This window comes from Neurospora tetraspora (assembly GCF_033439725.1).
Source record: "Neurospora tetraspora strain CBS 560.94 chromosome Unknown B0H65scaffold_7, whole genome shotgun sequence".
NCBI classification, from domain to species: domain Eukaryota; kingdom Fungi; phylum Ascomycota; class Sordariomycetes; order Sordariales; family Sordariaceae; genus Neurospora; species Neurospora tetraspora.
Window position 1 is genome coordinate 1578406 of NW_026944389.1, and position 19164 is coordinate 1597569.

General features: G+C 41.8%; 3 protein-coding genes across 3 annotated transcripts; 2 read left to right on the top strand and 1 right to left on the bottom strand.

The window, feature by feature from the left end:
• Positions 1–6702: 6702 nt before the first annotated feature.
• B0H65DRAFT_551809 (uncharacterized protein) lies at positions 6703–9498 on the top strand (the record flags this gene model as incomplete). The annotated part of the gene is made up of 4 exons (XM_062829845.1): positions 6703–7051; positions 7158–8449; positions 8994–9153; positions 9224–9498. 4 exons carry the CDS (start codon positions 6703–6705, stop codon positions 9496–9498), a joined length of 2076 nt encoding a protein of 691 aa, XP_062678426.1.
• A 558-nt stretch (positions 9499–10056) lies between these two features.
• On the bottom strand, positions 10057–11443 carry B0H65DRAFT_475303 (glycoside hydrolase superfamily). Its single transcript, XM_062827299.1, has one exon. It carries the CDS (start codon positions 11382–11384, stop codon positions 10152–10154), a length of 1233 nt encoding a protein of 410 aa, XP_062678427.1. The 5' UTR covers positions 11385–11443; the 3' UTR covers positions 10057–10151.
• A 1983-nt stretch (positions 11444–13426) lies between these two features.
• On the top strand, positions 13427–15528 carry B0H65DRAFT_289208 (uncharacterized protein). The gene is made up of 2 exons (XM_062822987.1): positions 13427–14201; positions 14323–15528. Exons 1-2 carry the CDS (start codon positions 13670–13672, stop codon positions 15483–15485), a joined length of 1695 nt encoding a protein of 564 aa, XP_062678428.1. The 5' UTR covers positions 13427–13669; the 3' UTR covers positions 15486–15528.
• The last annotated feature ends 3636 nt before the right edge of the window (positions 15529–19164 follow it).

A 19164-nucleotide genomic window follows, 5' to 3' on the forward strand; every position in this document is an offset into this window, starting at 1 on the left:
AAAACGGAGAAAGGCTTTAAAAAAGAATAATAAATTTAGGAAAAATATTAATAAGAATAAACGCACTTCCTCCTTATCCTTACTAACGAATAAACGACCGTAATAATCCCTATACAAACTCTATAAGTAGCCGGGCTATAATCTAAATAAATACTATTATACTAAGTTATAATTAACCTATAAGAATTAAATTAAAAGTCCTATTATTAAAAAACGCGCGCTCACTAACTTAAAAAAGGACAAAATACTTAAAAAGGCTATTAACCGTCTACGAACGCAATGGAACGATAAAGATTAAAATAATTAACTTTATAAATACCGGGTAAATAAGAGCAATTTCTTAATACCTAGAACGAAATGCAACGCTATATACCCATTAAAAGACTCTATAATCCTCAATTTAAATACAATAATACATATCTTTAATAAAGTTAATTAGTTTAAAGACTTTACCCTATTAAGTACTAATAATTATATATAGGTTAAAAATAAGCGGATTCCTATCGAATGGTATAGGATTATTATAATTATAATCTAGGACAACGCTAAAAATAAAGAGTTTTAATTTCCTAACATTATCTTAATACTAAGTATAGTTTATAACCTCATTTCCTTAAAATAATACGAAAATGAACAAATTTATTAAGATTATGAGAATAATTACCTACGCTCCTATCTTATAAACTCTCTTATTTATTATATTTATTTTAAATACAAATAATTTATTTTAAAATATATTTCTCTATAAAACAATACTAATAAATCTTCCTTTATTATATAATATATAAATTATATTAAGCGGAAGCCCTAAGAAAATAAACCCCTCCGCTAGCATCTTCGACTTAACTACTTAGGACCTAAGACTTTAATTAAACTAATAAAGCAAAAATATAATATACAATTTAAAGGACTAAGTATAATATACTACGAATTATATACTAAAACTAAATTAAAGCGTTAAATACGCAAAGAAACTTATAATTACCTAAAGGGCCCTAAATTACAATTAATTATTGACTTCTTCTCCTACAAAAAAATATAAATAAAGGGTTAAAAATATTTAAATTTAATAATAATCGTAGACTAATCATCTAAATTTGTCTAAGTATATTACCTAAGTAATAAAGAAGCCGAATCTATCATTACATATTTAAAATCCCTCTATACAAAATTACAAACTCAATACTAAATTATATCTTAAATAATCGAATATAATAACGACATAACTAATAGCAAAAAAATTACTACCTAATTTACTACTAAAAGAACTAATATCGAACCTTCAACGCCTTATACACAAATTTAAAACGGCGGCGTAAAACGCTTAAAAAATATAATAAAAACTAAAAGTATAGTAATACAATTAAATATAAATCTTCCTTACAAACTATAAATAGAAATCACTAAAGCAGCTACATACTTATACAACCTAACCCCTAAAGCGGAATATCATTAAAATTTTTTCTAAAACTAATTCGAAACGTACTACCAATTTAAAAACAATATTATTCCTCTATCAAACCCCTCCCCTACTATTATACACTTCAAAATATATAATTATAAAGCCATTACTCTTATAATAAAAATTATAAAAGAATAAAACAAATTAATAAAATTTAACAACCGCGCCTAAATCAATTATCTAATTAAATACCAATTAATAAATATCTATAAAATCTATAATCCTTATACTAATTTTATTATTATTATATAAAACATCGTATTCAATAAAAACGAAGTCTTTTCTCGTAATAACGTTAAAGAAATTTATAATACTTTTAATATTTCCCTTAAAGAGTTAACTATACAATTAAAAAAGCTTTATCAAATAAATATCATATAAATAAATATCCTATAAATCGAAACTATACCTATCGTAAATAATGGAATTCCTAGCCCTATTATCTAAAACTTTCCTACCGAAACCGAAAATATACTAAAAGAAAAGGAGGAATTAAAAATTTTAAAAATATAAACACAATCTAAATCTCTAAAAGTCCCGTAAATACTAAAAATACAACTATAAAATCTAGAACCCTTACTATTACTACCCGTACAATCGCCATCCAATCTCTAAAATACAATTTTAAATTCAAAGGATAAAAAAGAAGGCTATCTCCCTACCCCTTCTAATAACCTAACTATATTTCTAATAATTAACTTCTCTTATTTGAATAAAAAATTATAACCAACTATAAATCAAAACCTTTAGTAAACCGCATCGTTCCTATCTATAAAAAATAATCGATTTATAAACTTCTAAAGAAACAAAATTATAGACTACACCTTCTTAAAATTAATGAAAAAAAGAATATTAATATCAATCCCGGCTACAACCCTAAATTAAAAAGTAATAAAAGAGATTATTAACTACTATAAAATGAAAAGTATATTAAAAACCCTTTATCGAACTAACTTTCTACCCCTTCTAAAACACTATAATAATTTCAACTTTTACTCCTTTAAAAAATCCTTCAAAAATACAAAAAAGAAACACCTAAATAAATATAAGGACAAAAAATTCTAAAAATAAATTAATATTAAAGAGGTAAAAAACAACGAAATACTCAATTCAATATAAATATACACTTACAAATTCAACTAAAACAACCGGTTTTTTAAATATAAAATATATTTAATAATACGTAGGGACTAACAATCTAAGGATAGCGTACGTAAAATATACGTAACAACTCTAACAATTAAATCATTTTATATTCTAATAATTCTAACCGTCTATTTCAACTTTAACTTGACCTAATACAATATAAAGAATACCTTTATTAATACTATACTTAATAAAATAATATTTATAAAAACTCCCCCTAAATATACTAAAAAAAAAACTAAGTACGCTAACTACTATATATATTATATAATCTATAAAGATCTCCCCTCCTCTAATACCAAGAATTCACTAAGACCCTTATAACTATAAATATAAACCCTCTCCCTATAAAACCCAATATCCTAATCAAAAATAATATATTCTTCTTCTTCTACGTCAATAATATTATTATTACTTCCAAATATAAGAATAAAGAAATTACTATAACTAAAAAGGTAATAGCTGCTATAAAGAGGAAATATTAATTAACAGGTAAAGAACTACTAAAATAGTTCCTAAATATCAAAATTATTCGAAACCAAAAAAAAAAAAAATTTCTAACTATTACAACGCAACTATATCCAAAAAATCGTAAAGAAGATTAAACGTACTAAAAAACTATATTCTACGCCTATAGCCAAAAAGGAACTCCTACTTTACTAAAATAATATAGCCCCATATAAATTTTATATGTATTAAATTAAAATTAATGCGATTTTCTATATTACTATTATATCGCGACTAAATATAATATTCCCAATCTAATACATTATATAACTATAAATCAAATACTATTCTACCTTTTTACAACTTAAAACTATACCTTTCAACTAAATAATAAAAACTACTAAAATTTCTATATTATAACTAATTCTTTATTTATAAACAATTCTCTTAATCGAAAGAGCTTACAAATATTTATACTTAAACTCCTAAGTGCTACAATCGATTAACGAGCCAACAAACAAAATACAATTATAACCTTATTTATAAAGGCCAAACTACTATCCCTCAACTAAAGAACTAAAGAAACTATCTATACTCGCTGTCTCTTTAACGAACTTACCCTAAAATTCGAAAATCAAGAAGCCACACCCATAAACTATAACAATAAGCAAACAATATAATTTATTATAAAGGAGGCAGTTCAACTCATAACTAAATTTAAACACATTAATATATATAAATATTAATTAAAGTAAGCGTAAAGAAAGAAGTTAATAAACGTAATCTATATACTTATTAAGAAATAAATCGTAAATAACCTTATAAAGAGCCTCCTTCCCGCAATATATTTAAAATCTATAAAATAATTAAAACTCGTAGAATTACAACGGCCACAAACTTAACTATAAGAGCTTAGCAACGGAAATATCGCTATAGGCCGCCTAAAAGGTATAGAGGACTCTATAAAAGAGGATTCGGATAACGAATGGGCAAATATAACTACAAATATAATAAAATAAGACTCTTACGAATAGAAACTTAAAAACTACCGTAACGAGGAAGTAATTTAGGAATATCATTATTTCTAGCCAATTTTAGAAGGATTTCAGGGCATTTCAGGGTATATTTAGGTAGATCTAGCGTAGTTTATGCACCAGATCTAAGGGGGTGTGTTAGAAGCTAGGGGATCCACTGGGCGTATACGTGCCTAGTTGGGCTGGGATATGCGGGATTTATTTAAATACCAGAGCTTCGAGTCTGCAGAGCTAGTCTTACACGGATACATACAATCAAGCCACGTTGAACCCCATATCGATTATTACCCATAATATCACAGGTGACGGTGGGCCTTCGTGCCCCACCTTTTACACCTTTTTCCAACGACATCCCATCTTCCCCTTCGTGCCTTCCTCCTCGAGTCACTTCACATCGCTATATCATGAGCTTCTGTGGATACTCCAAGGTTCTGCAGGTGTCATTCCCATCCAGTAAGGGCATTTCCTCTTCCTGAATTCTTCTTCTGGACAAGCATCCCATTAACCCAATTGCCCATGCTTCGCCTTGCTTTCTTTCAGCTTCACGCGGTGACGAACTGTTTTATATGGTCAAGCGATCTGTTTCGTACATGTGGATGTTGTCCCGAACTGCTGCTCTGCGCTTTTTCTTATTTTTATTTTTTCCACGCCGATCTCCCTGGTTTCCCTCCCCATTCCCTGCCATTCGCTACCTCTAGCAAGACATAGACAGTATCTCCATGTCACGTAACATCCCCTCCGGGTTCACAACCCGAACTCGAAACAGTCATGGGGAAATAATCTTTGCGCTTGCCTACCTCCATCATCGTTAAGCAAAGGTTTCACCAGACCTTCCCTTGCATTCCAGCCGTTCCGATCTGCCCCAAAAGCCCGGTACCCCGGCAGTGCCTAGGAGCCGGTCCGGGATCTCTACTTTTTCCTCCAGAGGGAACGGCATCCTCTGCCGTAGTGCCGCACCGGCACACACAAATGTACTTGTACAAGGACAACGTTGTCCTGAATCAGGGACTTGTCGTTAATTCAAGCATTTGCGAAGAACATTTGCGAAGAAGGGAACTGTTAGCAAGCTGATTGCCCTTGTACTGAGTACCTCTAGGGTGTTGCTTGGTTCAGTTGGCTGACTACCTACGCTGACCTCTACGCAAGGTTGTGCCCGCTTTGGTGAGGCGTGAGGAGATGGTTGCAAAAGACACTTCTTAACAGGAATCACCTCCCTGATGATTGAGATCCTAGTGGCTCAAGAGATTGATCTTCAAGATAAAAAAGCGGTGGATGATTTACGCCGTTGGGTACGTGTAGAGATGCGTAGAGCAGGGAGAATGGAAAGATGCGTATATGGGGCCACAAGCGCGATTGGAGACGCCCTTCTTTTTCTTTTCCATTGTGAGTTCGGAATGATTGGAAAAGTTAAAACATTTCAGTCACAAATGTGTTCTGGCGTCGGCTTATCTGTAAAACGGACACTTTCTACTTGATCCTGGTCCGTACAACCAATAGAGACAACGGTAGCGCCGGTTCTGACACTCTTGATAATAGGGGAATGCCTGTTCTACTGTTTTCGAATATCCGCATTTCAGTGTCACTACTTTCAGCCCGCTGTCGATGCTCAAACTTGCACAAACTGCGAGTGTCCCTTCAGAGTCACAGACTTATCACTAGGACAAACTCTCATGCTTCAGGTTCCTAGGAAGTTCCAAGTATGACTGTATGATTGGTGTGACTGTTGAAGTCGTTTGGCTGTCAAATACAGGTTCCAGGTTTAAGCACTGAGTGGTCGTGGGGATAAAAACCCGTCCTCCGTTCACCTACCCTGACATGTTGGGAATTTTCTCTTCTTCAGCTCAACGTCTCCAGGTCTGGTTGTCCACGGTCCAGTGAGCCTTGGCTCTCCAGAACCTTTGGACAGTGCTGGGCTCGTTTTCATCCGACTGTCACGAAGAAGGCGTTGTTGCTGTAGTGACGGGCCACTGCCCTAAAATCCGTTACCGTATCGTCGTTTCCAAACCACCGCAGCGTATACCTCTTCCTCCTCACTGGTTTAACTCGCGCCTCGCCTAGCTAAGCGGACGTATATACAATCGTTTTTTATGCTACAGCTCCTGGCCTTTGAGCTCGCTCCTACGATCTAAATCTTTCTGCGTGAGTGGCAGCTTGGAGTCATAAACATCTCTCTCTGGTTGATATCGCGAAGTACCTCTGGTGAATGTGCCAACCCTAGGCTTGCACTAGCTCAAGGTTTCGTCGACGTTCAAGCCCCTTCACTCGCATATAGCTTGGCGTCCATTCGCCTATTCTGTGGCGAAGCGGCTATTCACTGTACGCTGCCAGTGGGGACTGAGGCCGAACCTGAGGCTGTCACGTCCAAGCTTTTCGGTGAAGGGCCCCAAATTCAGGGTGGATCGAACCGTTATAAATATCTTTTCTGCCCACAGACTCCCTCCCAATTCCTCCTTCCTCCTCCATCGAACATCGACCTCAAATTTTCGGTCAACTTGACAACCCCTCAACCTCGATCACTTGTCGCAGGCTAGCTATTATTTAGCTACGCCGCCACAACGCGATCATCGACTCGATCATCTTCCTTCTATCTTCTAACCTCACAACAATAACACTATGTCTTCGCAAGAGGTCAACAACAAGAACACCACCAAACGTCACGAGGTCTCATTATGGCATGAGATCAAAGACCACGTCCATGCCTCGACAGCCCCGTTGAAGAAGGCCGGCGCTCCCATTGCCAATGCAGCTGTTCCATTCGCCAGATGCTATGTCTGCCTCGATGAACTGGATATTAAAGGGATTCCTCCCGTCGGCCCCGCAGCCGAAACCCGCGCGGGATGCTTCATTCCCTGTGGCCATTTTTTCTGCGTCATGTGTTGGAAGGTTTGGGTGCGTTCGCTTAAAGAGCCGGTGAAGTGCTACATCGGCCCGACAAACCCTATCCCAGTCAATGGTATTCAAGGTAAGTCTGTTGTTTCTCTCTCTTTTTTGAACAATTTTCCCAAGTTGCATGATTGCTAGCACGGGGTGGACTTGTAACTAACACTTTCTTGTCCTGTCTCACACAGACAATCTCAAGCTCACGACTATGGATCTGTCGGAGTGCTACAGATACGGCCAGTCAAAGCCGTACCGCGAGTTCGCTTGCCCCATCTGCAAAACGGATTTGCATCACTCGGGATGCTGCTGCGAGATCCGGCCAGTTATGATTCCCACCAACAAGCCCAAAGACCGTCTAGCCAATCTCCTGGCGCTTCCGAGAACGTTTCTAGAGGTCCTTAGGGATACCCGCGCTACTGTCAACGATAACGATACGGCCGAAGACAACGAGGAGAATACGGACGATGAACAAGACGCACTGGACGATGAACAAGACGCACCGGACGATGAACATGACCGGGGAGACGACAAACAGGGCAAACCGGACGATAAGCAAGGCGTGCCGGACGAAGAGCATGTTACCACCAACGAGGAGGCCGACGTGATTATTGAGGGCTACCGCCAAAAACTCACCCCCGCCTACAACAACCACCGTGTGAGAAGGTTCCCGAACTATTCTGACCTAATCCAACAAGAGTCCGGCGGTTCGACGGTCATCCTCCCGGCTAGACCCTTGGTCTATGACATTCAAACCATCCCTCAACCCGGGTTCTACCCAGTAATGCGCCTCAGAGCTCAATACCCTAACATCCAGGACCCCAACGGCTGGAACTGTCGGGTCACAGGCGGCCGCCTCGACAAGGTCGTCGACCCCGTTTGCGGCCAATGTATCCATGATCTAACTCGATACCGCTTCTTGCAGCATAAGTACGACGAAGCAGAGCCGTATTGGCCTGGATACGACGCCCACTGCTCAACCCTTTCTGCGCATCTGGACGGTGGTGGGCTCAGGCAATTCTCCGGCCTGTCATGGAAGCACGCCGTAACATCCGTCTACCTCAAGGCAGACAACAATGACTGGACCACAAAGCCCACTTGGGGCCGCTGGCCCATAGAATTGGATTTCATGCTCAAGGCTCGCGGCTGGACCAAAGGCGTGGACTTTGTCGACTGGAAGAAGGGATGCTCGGAGCTGGAGGGAGACTGGGTGCCTAAGCCATCCTTCAACGGCCTTCGTTCCAGGTTTGAGCTGGAGGGAATGGGATATTATCCCGACTGGGACGAGCTGCTTGAGCAGCCGTACTGGAGGGCTCGAGGTATCACTAAGATCCCCCGTAACCACTGGAGCGATCATCATGCCCTGGGTCGCTGGGTGCCGGGATTTGGCACTGTCATCCTCAAGACGGCCAAGTTCAGCTATACTGCAAGGTATACGCCGAAAGAAGCGAGGCAATCCTTAGGGGAGTTGGACGTTAAGGGAGTTGAGCTTGAAGAGGGTTGGATGTAGGGGTCTTGAGAATGGACAGAACGTGTACTGTACGAGACTGGTTGCTTAGATTGGACACTCCAGGGCCTTTTGGGCTTCTTAATGATGGAGATAAGGTTTCCAAGATGCCAGGTAGTAAGCTAAGAATAGGAGGTCCTTGGCTGACTGGGCCAGTGCATACTTGGGCCGCGCTCAGCCGTATTTGGCTGAGCCGACCCAGACACAGCACAGGGCAGTCAGCTAAATAGGTAGTCAGCGATTCCTTTTTCTTTACTATAGAGAAGGAACTCCTAATTAAACAATCAATCATCTAACTACACGCAGAAGAACCTGCTTAGTGACACTGCTTGTTAACACGAGTCCTGGGTTGATTGAGAATGTTCCTCAGACAAATCACGACCTCACCCGTACCGGTAGCTCAAGAACAAGTACAACGAAATTGAGCCGCAGTAGATGGATGGACTACGACGTCCCCAGGTCCACCGTTCCTGCGCATCTACCCGGCGGCGGGCTAAACCAACTACGCGGTCTATCCTAGAAGCTCGCCGTCACTGCCGTCTACCTCTCCGCAGGGCAAGACGCTAACGGCCACTGGATAACCAAGCCGACTTGGGGCCGCTGGCCTAAGGAACTGCATTACATGTTGAAGACCCGAAACTGGACGCGCGGAGTCGAGTTCGTCGACTGCAAGAAGGCTTGTGAGATCCCCGACCCTGAGGAGCCTGTCACAGAGCGCGACTGGACCCCCAGTGAGCAGTTCCTTAACAGCGAGCGGCCTTTCTTTGTCGGATATGGAGGGCATGGGCGATTACCCTGATTGGGACGAGCGGCTGGAGCAGCCGGAGTGGCAGGCTCGTGGCATTAGCAAGATCCCTCGCGACCATTGGGGTTATGGACCTAGACATGTCATGGGTCGTTGGGTGCAGGGACATGGAGAGGTCATTTTTCAGACTGACAGGTTCAGCTATTGTGCCTTGTATCGGCCGGTGGAGGCGACTACTGAGGGCACTGGTCAGACAGGCAACTCGAGCCCTGAGGAGTAAGGAAATTCGACTTTAGGGGGATGGACATGGTGGTCACAAGGAATAGACTGGAACATGTAGTGTACAATACTGGTTGTTTGAGTAGAACCACTCAAGGCCTTTCTAACTTCTAGATGTTACGACATCTTTGACTGACTGGGCCAGTGCATACTTGGGCCAGACACAGCACAGGGCAGTCAGCTAGATAGCCAGCGATTCTTTCCAACTCAAGAGAAGGGACTCCTAAGGTAGGTAGTTAATCAATCGATCATCTAACTACAACCAGAATAATTTTGCTCAGTGAAACTGCCCTGCTCATGGACACGAGTCCTGTGTTGTGATTGACAGTGTTCCTCCGACGAATCACGAACTCAGCTCCCCGGTTCGTAGTAGACAGTACTCCATTTCAAACTCTTGATCGCATGAATGTCGAGTGACTGGAGTAAAGAGCATCTGGCATAGACTGGATAGATGAAAGACATATTCAAAATTAAGTGGTGCGTCGACAATGATAATAGAGCGTGTGTTATGGTACTCGGTATGTGTAAGGCAGTTTGGCTTTGCGACCACTCGTGATATTGCACCACATCATCACCAGCATCTCGGCACAGGGCCTGATTTCTTTGATAGTACCTCTTACTCCAGAGGTGTTCAACCCGGTGCTTCATTCGCCATTAGAAGTTGAGGTACACTCTGCCTTCCCAGGGCTTCAATGTGCCAGTTTCCATACTAGACATGTCCTTCTTCTTCAACGTAGTCACCAACAATCGCTCCTCCCCGTGTTTGCAGCCCAATGTTGCTGCCACATCGAGGTTATGCTCCAGAAGGCTGGTTGGCTGCCCAGAGAAGTTCATAACCACTAGTGCCTTCCTCCTCTTATCTGCCTGGACAACATCACCCTCTTCGAAACCTTGGTCGTCCTTGACATAGACAAACAGCGTCTCATCCTCTTGAAGTACAGACCTAAACGCTCCATGCACAAACAACCCGCTGTATTCCTTCCTCAACTTCAAAATCTTCTTGTAGAAACCCAGAATCGACTCTTCGTCCTTCTCTTGTCTCTCCACATTCAGATCCTTGTACCCATCATGCACTCTCATCCACGGCGTCACTCCCGCAGACGTAAAGCCCGCATTAGGCGACGCATCCCACTGCATCGGTATCCTCGAGTGATCCCTCGCCAGGATCCTCAGACCCTCCTCCGTCTTCCTTATCCTCTCCGCATCCCCCGACGCCCTCGCCTCCTTGTAAAAGTTCAAGCTCTCAACATCCTTATACTCCCGCTCAATCGGCCACTCCTCCGGCATATTCACCATCCCAATCTCCTGCCCCTGATACAGAAAAATCGTCCCCGTCAACGTCGCCTGCCACAACGCAATAGTCTTCGCGCTCGCCTCCCACGCCTCCACAGTCGAACTATCGTCTCCAAACCGCGACACCGCCCTGCCATTATCGTGGTTCTCGCAAAACACCGTGTGCCACCCATCCGTTCCCTCCAGCCACTGCTGCCACGTCGCCACGTAGCTCTTCAGCTCCGACAGCGGGAACTCTCGATACAAATACTTGCCATGAAACGGCCCGCCCGTGCCCAAGCGGATGGTGCTAAACTCAAACACCATATCCAGCTCCTTGGCCTTGGCAGAGACATACGGCAGGACCTGTTCCCGGGGCAGCGGGGTGTTGGACAACTCGCCCACGGACACGGCGTTGTACGGTGCCAAAACCTGCTGGTTCATCTCGCGGATGAACTCGTGGATGCGCGGGCCGTTGCACCACATCTCCGCGGCGGGCTGGTCCGTCTCGCCCGGCAAGGTGACGGGGGCGTCGGGGAAGTCGACGCGCTTGGAGTACTTGTTGACGGTGTCGATGCGGAAGCCGTCGACGCCGCGGTCGAGCCAGAAGCGCATGGCCTCGTCGTAGATGGCCTTGCGGCAGTCTGGGTTTTCCCAGTTAAGGTCGGGTTGCGAGGTGTCGTACAGGTGCAGGTAGTATTCTTGGGTCAGCTCGTCCCAGGTCCAGGTCGGGCCCGCGAAGTAGCTGCGCCAGTTGGTGGGCGGCATGCGGCGGTTCCCCGTGTTCGGGTCTTCGTAGCGGGCCGACTTCCACATGTACCAGTCGCGTTTTGGGTTGTTGGTTTTGGAGGAGCGGGATTCTTGGAACCACGGGTGTTGGTCGGAGGTGTGGTTGATGACCAGGTCGAGGATCAGCTTCATGCCGCGGGCGTGGCAGGCGGAGATGAGGTCGTCGATGTCGGAGAGGGTGCCGTAGCGCGAGTAGACGGCTTGGTAGTCGGAGATGTCGTAGCCCATGTCCTTCTGGGGGGACTCGAACATGGGAGAGAGCCAGACGCAGTCGACGCCGAGTGAGTGGAGGTAGTCGATTTTGGCGATGAGGCCGGGGATGTCGCCCCAGCCGTCATTGTTGGTGTCTTTGAAGCTGGCTGGATAGACTTGGTAGAATACGGCTTCTTTCCACCAGGGTGTCTTGCCCAGGCAGAGGGAGGTGTCGTTGAGGGAACCCATGGTTGAGTGACTTGAATCAGCCTGGGGATGACGGTCGTAGAGAATAAGCTGACCTGAATGACTTGAGTACAGACGAGGACACAAAGTTGAAGAGGGAAAAGTTTCTGAACTGATCTTCACACAACATTGTGAGGAGAGAGGGGTACGATCCTACACTACTTATCCACGGAGAGCATCAGGGATCTGAAGCCAGGAGTAAACAAATGCTTATCGGCGAAACCCAAGCAGACTTGCGACTAGCCGAGATTCCACCGGCTAGGAAAGCCGGAGTGTCCGTGTCGGAGTCGGAGCTCTGGTGCTTTGAAGATATCGCCTCGGTCCATCTCTTCGCCTGGTTGAATGATGTTCCTCTGGTGTTGGTGGTTGGGACTGTAATTGCCACTGTCCTTGATCAGCGTCTTTCACTCTCCGATTCCCTTGTCGTCTTCCAGATCCTCTTTGTCCATCTTTCTGTGAGCTTGGAGATACTGTGACACTAACAAATTAACACCTATTAAACGCTAATCCACGGAGGTAAAATGATGATACTCACCAAGTATCTCAACGTCACCACTGGTAGCAGAAAGTGTTCCAATTGGTTCAACCCCCTCTTAATCCCAAGCTTGTCCCTCAACACGCACAAAGGGACAGCAACTCCGACACCCCTGCCTCAAATGCAACCTCATCCATTCTGACATCTCCACAGACGTCACCGGCTTGACTTCTTCCCTCGACTTTATTGGTTTTTCAGGAAATTCTTGCACAGTCATTCATACACTCACCAGGCCCAGCACTCTGGCTCGTCTCGAAATCGCCATGTGCCATGTGCCGGGGTAGACGGGGAAAAACACGAGCAACAAGGACGGAAGAGATGATCCCCCTTACCCCGGATTTGTGACCTGGGCGATTAAACGTGGGGTCCGGGGGAATGGAGGTGAGTGCAACCTTGAGCGGAGTTCTTGGGGGGGTAAGATCTGGGGATAAGGTCTGGGGTTTGCTCCGACACTGCAGTCGGTCAACGGTTTTTGCTAGTCTTCGTGGGAAGTCCTTCTTCCTACTACTCCTGGAGATGATACAAACACCGGAAACTCGCAAGAATCCAGTGTCTGTCAAACTCCCAATATCATATCATATGACCAACCGTCTGAGCTGCAGAATATTCCCTTTTCGACGGGATGATGTGTGTGATGTGACGTCACCCTAGATGGTAACGGCAAGACTTGAGTGAAGCTATTGATCTTTTGGCTTATCGTCAGTCTTCTTCCGTTCAGTTTTGGGTACAAGAGCAACCATGGTTGCCACACGCGGAGAGCGGAGGCTGGCTTTTTTTTCTTTCTTGGCAACGCGGGCTGGCCTGGATTCTCTGGGCAATGGCAATTACAATGGCAATGTCGACGACGATCCACCTACCGGCAGGCAGACCACTAACACCGTCTATTTGACCCGTTTTGGGAATCTTCCTCCCCGGCCCTTGGTCACCCTTGATGCTGGCACCACGATGGCTCATGGCTGCGGTCGAACACATAAAGGCGCAGGATTTCCGTCACCTTTCTTGCCATGCTTTCCGTCCTTTCCTTTTCCTTCCTTAAGCTCTTCTAAGAGTTAGATCTTCTCTCCTCCTCTCTTCCTCCTGATCATCTTCTTCATCAATCGGTGTCTGAGGTCTGACCACCTCACACCCTCCCACCACAATGGCGGACCAAAAGCCCCTTGCCTCCGTGCCCTCGCCTGAAAAGGCCACAGAGGCAGGCACCACCACCACCACCACCACCACCACCATACCCCAAGCCCAAGACGACGTCGTCCTCGTCGAAGCCAAACACGCCGCCGACACCGAGCACGAAATGACGCTCCTCCGCGCCATCCATCTCTACCCAAAAGCCATCGGCTGGTCCGTCCTGCTCTCCTCGACCCTGATCATGGAAGGCTACGACCTCGCCCTCTTGGGGAGTCTGTACGCCTCGCCTGTCTTCAACAAGAAGTTTGGGGAGCTCACAAACCCGGCCACGGGCAAGTACGCTGTGTCAGCCGCTTGGCAGTCGGGTTTATCCAACGGAGCAAGAGCGGGAGAGATCTTTGGACTGATCTTTGCGGGTTGGGCAGCTGATCGGATTGGGTATAAGAAGACGACGATTGCGAGTCTGGTGTTGATGATTGGGTTTGTTTTTGTGTTGTTTTTTGCGCCGGATGTGAAGGTTTTGGTGGTGGGGGAGGTTCTTTGTGGTGAGTTATGCCGTTTCTTGTTTGACTGTGCATATACTGTTTCTTCTCAAGGGTCACTAAGGTAGACTTACATAAACTGGAAGGTTGAAGTTGTATGCTAACTCTGTCCGAACCAAAACAGGTATTCCCTGGGGTGCCTTCCAGAGCGTTACACCCGCCTACGCCTCCGAGGTTGCGCCGCTGGTGCTTCGCCCGTACCTGACCACCTTCATCAACATGTGCTGGGTAATTGGCCAGTTCTTCGCCGCCGCCGTCAACAAGGGCTCCGTGGGCCGGACCGATCAGTGGGCGTACCGTATCCCCTTTGGAGTGCAGTGGGTGTGGCCGATTCCCATCCTGGCCGGCCTCGTCTTTGCGCCCGAGTCGCCTTGGTGGTACGTCAGACATAACAAGCGGGAGGAGGCTAAGCAGTCGCTGCTCCGTTTGACGTCAAGGAACCAGCCTGGGTTCAATGTGGATGAGACGCTGGCTATGATCGAGCATACCAATGAGCTCGAGAAGCAGCTGAAGGAGGGTGTTACCTTCCGTGACTGCTTCAGGGGTATTGATCTCCGCCGTACGGAGATCGTCGTGGGCATCTGGCTTGTGCAAACGCTCGGCGGCCAGAACCTCATGGGCTACTTCTCTTACTTCCTCACGCAAGCGGGCATGGACCCGAGCAACTCGTTTTCGCTCTCCATGGGCCAGTACGCCCTTGGAATGGTCGGCACCGCTGGCTCTTGGTTCCTCATGTCGCGCGTCGGCCGGCGACGGATCTACTTCAGCGGTGTCTGCGCACAGTTCTGTCTCCTCATCATCGTCGGTGGTCTCTCCTTCGGCGGGAACAAAGCCTCCGTGTGGGCCATCGGTGGCGTCCTCATCGCTTTCACGTTCGTCTATGACTTCGCCGTTGGACCTGTGACGTACTGTCTCATTTCGGAGCTGTCGTCGACCCGTCTAAAGGCCAAGACCATTGTGCTTGCTCGTGCGGCGTACAATGCTAGCAACATCTTTGTCAATGTCATGACGAATTACCAGCTGAGCTCGACGGCGTGGAACTGGGGCGCCAGGACGGCGTTCTTTTGGGCGGGCAGCTGCTTGTTGTCGGCGATTTGGGTGTTCTTTAGACTGCCGGAGCCGAAGGGGAGGACGTATGCTGAGTTGGATATCTTGTTTGAGAAAAAGGTTGCGGCGAGGAAGTTTGCAAAGGCCAAGGTTGACCCTTTTGATCTGCAGAGTCACGGTGGGAAGAAGATGTCGCTTGAGGAGACGGAGAGTCATGAGGGGAAGGAGACCAAGGCTTGAGAGGCGGGATTGTAGAAAAGTTTGTTAATGCGTGATTGATGGCGAGTTAATGATACCTTTGGTGCATTTGTTTTGTCGTTTCCTGGTTAAAGTCTGTGAGGAAGTGCGAGTGTCTCAGACCATTTGTAGAGAATGGAGTCAAGTTTGGGGCTCAGTAACCTCGTCCGGTCGTGGTTTTGGGACTTGATGACGGCTTGGACCTGGAAAAATATATCTTGCGAAGAGCAAAGCTGAGAGGAGCCCATGTTGACGAGCTGAAATCGACACCGACACGTAAACGGATGCTTACCAGAGACACAATATCTGTTGATGTCGTGGATGCTTACTTCCGGACCACCTCTTGTCTACCATTCTAGGCGGCCGCTCTGTTTCCCTTTTCAGGCGACTTAGTGACTCTTTAGGGGCTAGTGCCAAGTCAATACAGTCCAATACTGGAAAGTTTGTTAGCGTGATACTTAGCAGGGGGAGGAAACAGGGGAATTGATTGGCCTTGGAGGCTATTTCACTGCTAAGGTGGAGAATACACTTCGAACTCACGCACAACGACCACTTCTTTACTCCACTTCTACCACCTTGAACACGAGTACTCACATGACCCGACCCCATTACTAAAGCTTCCTAACCTAAGTAGATACGCTAAGACTGACCCTATACTATGAAAAATCTCTCATCCGACCCTCGCCCCCTTAATATTTTCTTTCCCCATAGAGAAATAATGAATCGCTTGCTCGAAATTTTCTATAGAGAAACAATATTACTCGCGTTTTTAAATACTCTTCTTAAATATTAACGATCGTATATCCAAAAATAATTATAAACTCAACGCGACCAATATCTCTTCGTTATATACGAATAGCCTGTAAATTATTTCTAATATATCCTTAAATTATTTCTAATATATCCCTAAATTATTTTTACAAAATGGCTAATAATAATATTCCCAATGCTGATACTTTGGCTATTATTGCTAAACTTAGTTTCATTAAGTAGAATAATATAATCTTTATTGAGCTATTAATAATATTTGACTTAGAATAAATAAATAATATAGCGGCCGAATTCGATAAGTTAGAAGAATTGAAGGATACAACCCCTCCTAATATATCGATACTAACCGATTTCCTAATAAGTAGATAGATATAATACTATCCGATTGTAATTATATTTTTTATAAATTAATAATATAATACATTAATTATTTAAAAGTCGAACTTATAGGTATGATATTTATTTTATCCGATAATATTAATTATTACTCTACTTTTATTTAAATAATATATTATATTATAATGATTTTTAAATACCTTGAATTTTCCGTTGATAGCGTAGCTTACGTCTTATATATTAAAAATTTGAATAAAGCCTAAATTGAAGCTTTATAGTAAGAAATATATAAAGAAGTTATTATTAAATAAATATTTTTATAGATAATTCTACTAATTAATCTACGATATTATAAATCCAATACTATATCCAATGGAAAATATTTACTAAGAATATTTCGTCGAGTTACTTAAATAATACTATATACCGTCGTTTTACTTTTAAATACAATAATATTAAATACTATAAATATTTAGACCTGTGAATTTTATAAACTTATTAATAAGGTTCTACCCCCGCAATTAATAAGGAGGTTATGAACCTTTTATTTAAAATCCGCCTCCGATACAATAAGGTCCTATTAATTAAGTAAATTATTAAATCCGGACCTATCCTTGATTTATCCCTAATTCATTATTCCCAAGCTACTTTCTATATTACTTTAATTTAATCCAAAATAATTATCTTCGACTAATATTATTTTAATAATTAATTAGGTATAGGCAATTAGGAAGCGTTAGGAAATATATAATCGTAAAGAAATAAGGGCGTTGTATAAATTCGTTTAGTATATGTTGAAAATAAATATTTATTTACAATATATCCCTAATAAATCCGCGTTATATTTAATACTTATACCTATTAAAATATTAATCAACTATAATTACTATTATTTAAAATATTAGAATTCGAAAATTAGAAAGTATATATAATTTTTCTATTTTGTCCCTAATAATCTCTATTAATATTAATTACATATTAAATTAATTATTAAAAGCTATTCGAAATATACTACATTTAATTCATTGCGAATTGAAATATATACTGAAGTAGAATTTAAATTATTAAAAAAGTCGCGCTATAGTAAATAAACTTTTATTTAATATATCTAGGACTATTTATAATTTATTATTAGTAAATTAGAGACCGATTACCCTTAAGGCTATAATACTATAACGATTCGATTTTACAATATTACCCTTAATTATTATATTCCTATCGATACCAAAACTATCCTATATATCGTTATAACTTCCTATAATCAATATTACTACCTACCCCTACTACCTGATAAAACCCCTAAGCAGATTATCGATAATTTAATACGGGTATTAAAAAGAGTTAATAACCTTAGTAAAATTTAAAATAAATTAATTTAGAATATATTACCGATAAATTAAAGATAAGCTAATTATTAATTGAAAACTTAATGAATTTAACCAGCAACTCCTACTTTATTCAATTCTTTAATAAATATAGTACTAATACTATTAACTAGGATTATCCGAATTTAAATAATATTAATAAAGTTTACTTAGTAATTAAAATGTATCGCGCTCTTTACTAACCTTTAAGGACTTCGAGCCTTAAAACTATAATATAAGAATATTAATTAAAATACTAAAATTTAAACTTTCGTATAAATTTATACGTCCGGTATTTTTAAAAATGAATTATTAACTTTCTCCTATAATATATTTAGAGAATTCTTAGTAATAGGACTAATTTTATAATTATTAATTTTTTTAAAGAATAAGTAGAATTCTTTCGTAAAGGCTTTATTAAATCCTTCAAATTAAATATAAATTATAAGTATCTTTCTAGTGGATAAAATAGGGAGGTTATTTAAAGCTTTTACTTACAATAAATAAAACGATATAAATTATTAAATTATTCTAGATTTATCGTTAATATATTTCTAATTTTAATAATTATCCTTCTTATCCGGATCTTTACTAATACCGACTCAGCGAAAATATACGTACTTACCTTTAAAATAGTATTTAAAATCTTCGAAAAGGATTATAAATATACGGTTCAATAGCGTAAATTATTTGGAGAGGGTCTTTATAGTATTATTATAAATTAAGACTTCGAAGTAATTATAAGTACGTTATTGAATTCTAAAATCTTTATAATATATTACTATTTACCCTCTTATTAATTAATATAGGTTTTTCAGCATATATATCTAAAACTAATCCCTACTCCCGTAGGGCTATATACTTTACTTACTACATAGTACAATTTTACCATATCTACTTTAAACGTAGTATTAAAAGGTATATAAAAAATAAATTGAAATTTCGCTCGTACATAGAAGGGTTATTTACTTATTAAACCCTTAATAAATATATATAATTTTACCAATATTTAATATATAAATTAATAATTATTTATTTTTATTTTTCTAATTATATATTTAATTAATTATTCTCTAAATAATTTGCGAAAGGAAGTTCGGAATTAAGCGAAGAATAAAATCATTCCAACGGTTCGCACTAAATATATTTATACTTGTTCTAACAAAAAATAAAAAAATATAGAATATAGTTCGACTAAATATTAATACGGT

Coding starts and splice junctions, on each gene's coding strand:
- B0H65DRAFT_289208 (XM_062822987.1), top strand. CDS start 13,670: ATGGCGGACCAAAAGCCCCTTGCCTCCGTGCCCTCGCCTGAAAAGGCC. Junction 14,202..14,322: donor GGTGGGGGAGGTTCTTTGTG/GTGAGTTATGCC, acceptor GAACCAAAACAG/GTATTCCCTGGGGTGCCTTC.
- B0H65DRAFT_475303 (XM_062827299.1), bottom strand. CDS start 11,384: ATGCGCTTCTGGCTCGACCGCGGCGTCGACGGCTTCCGCATCGACACC.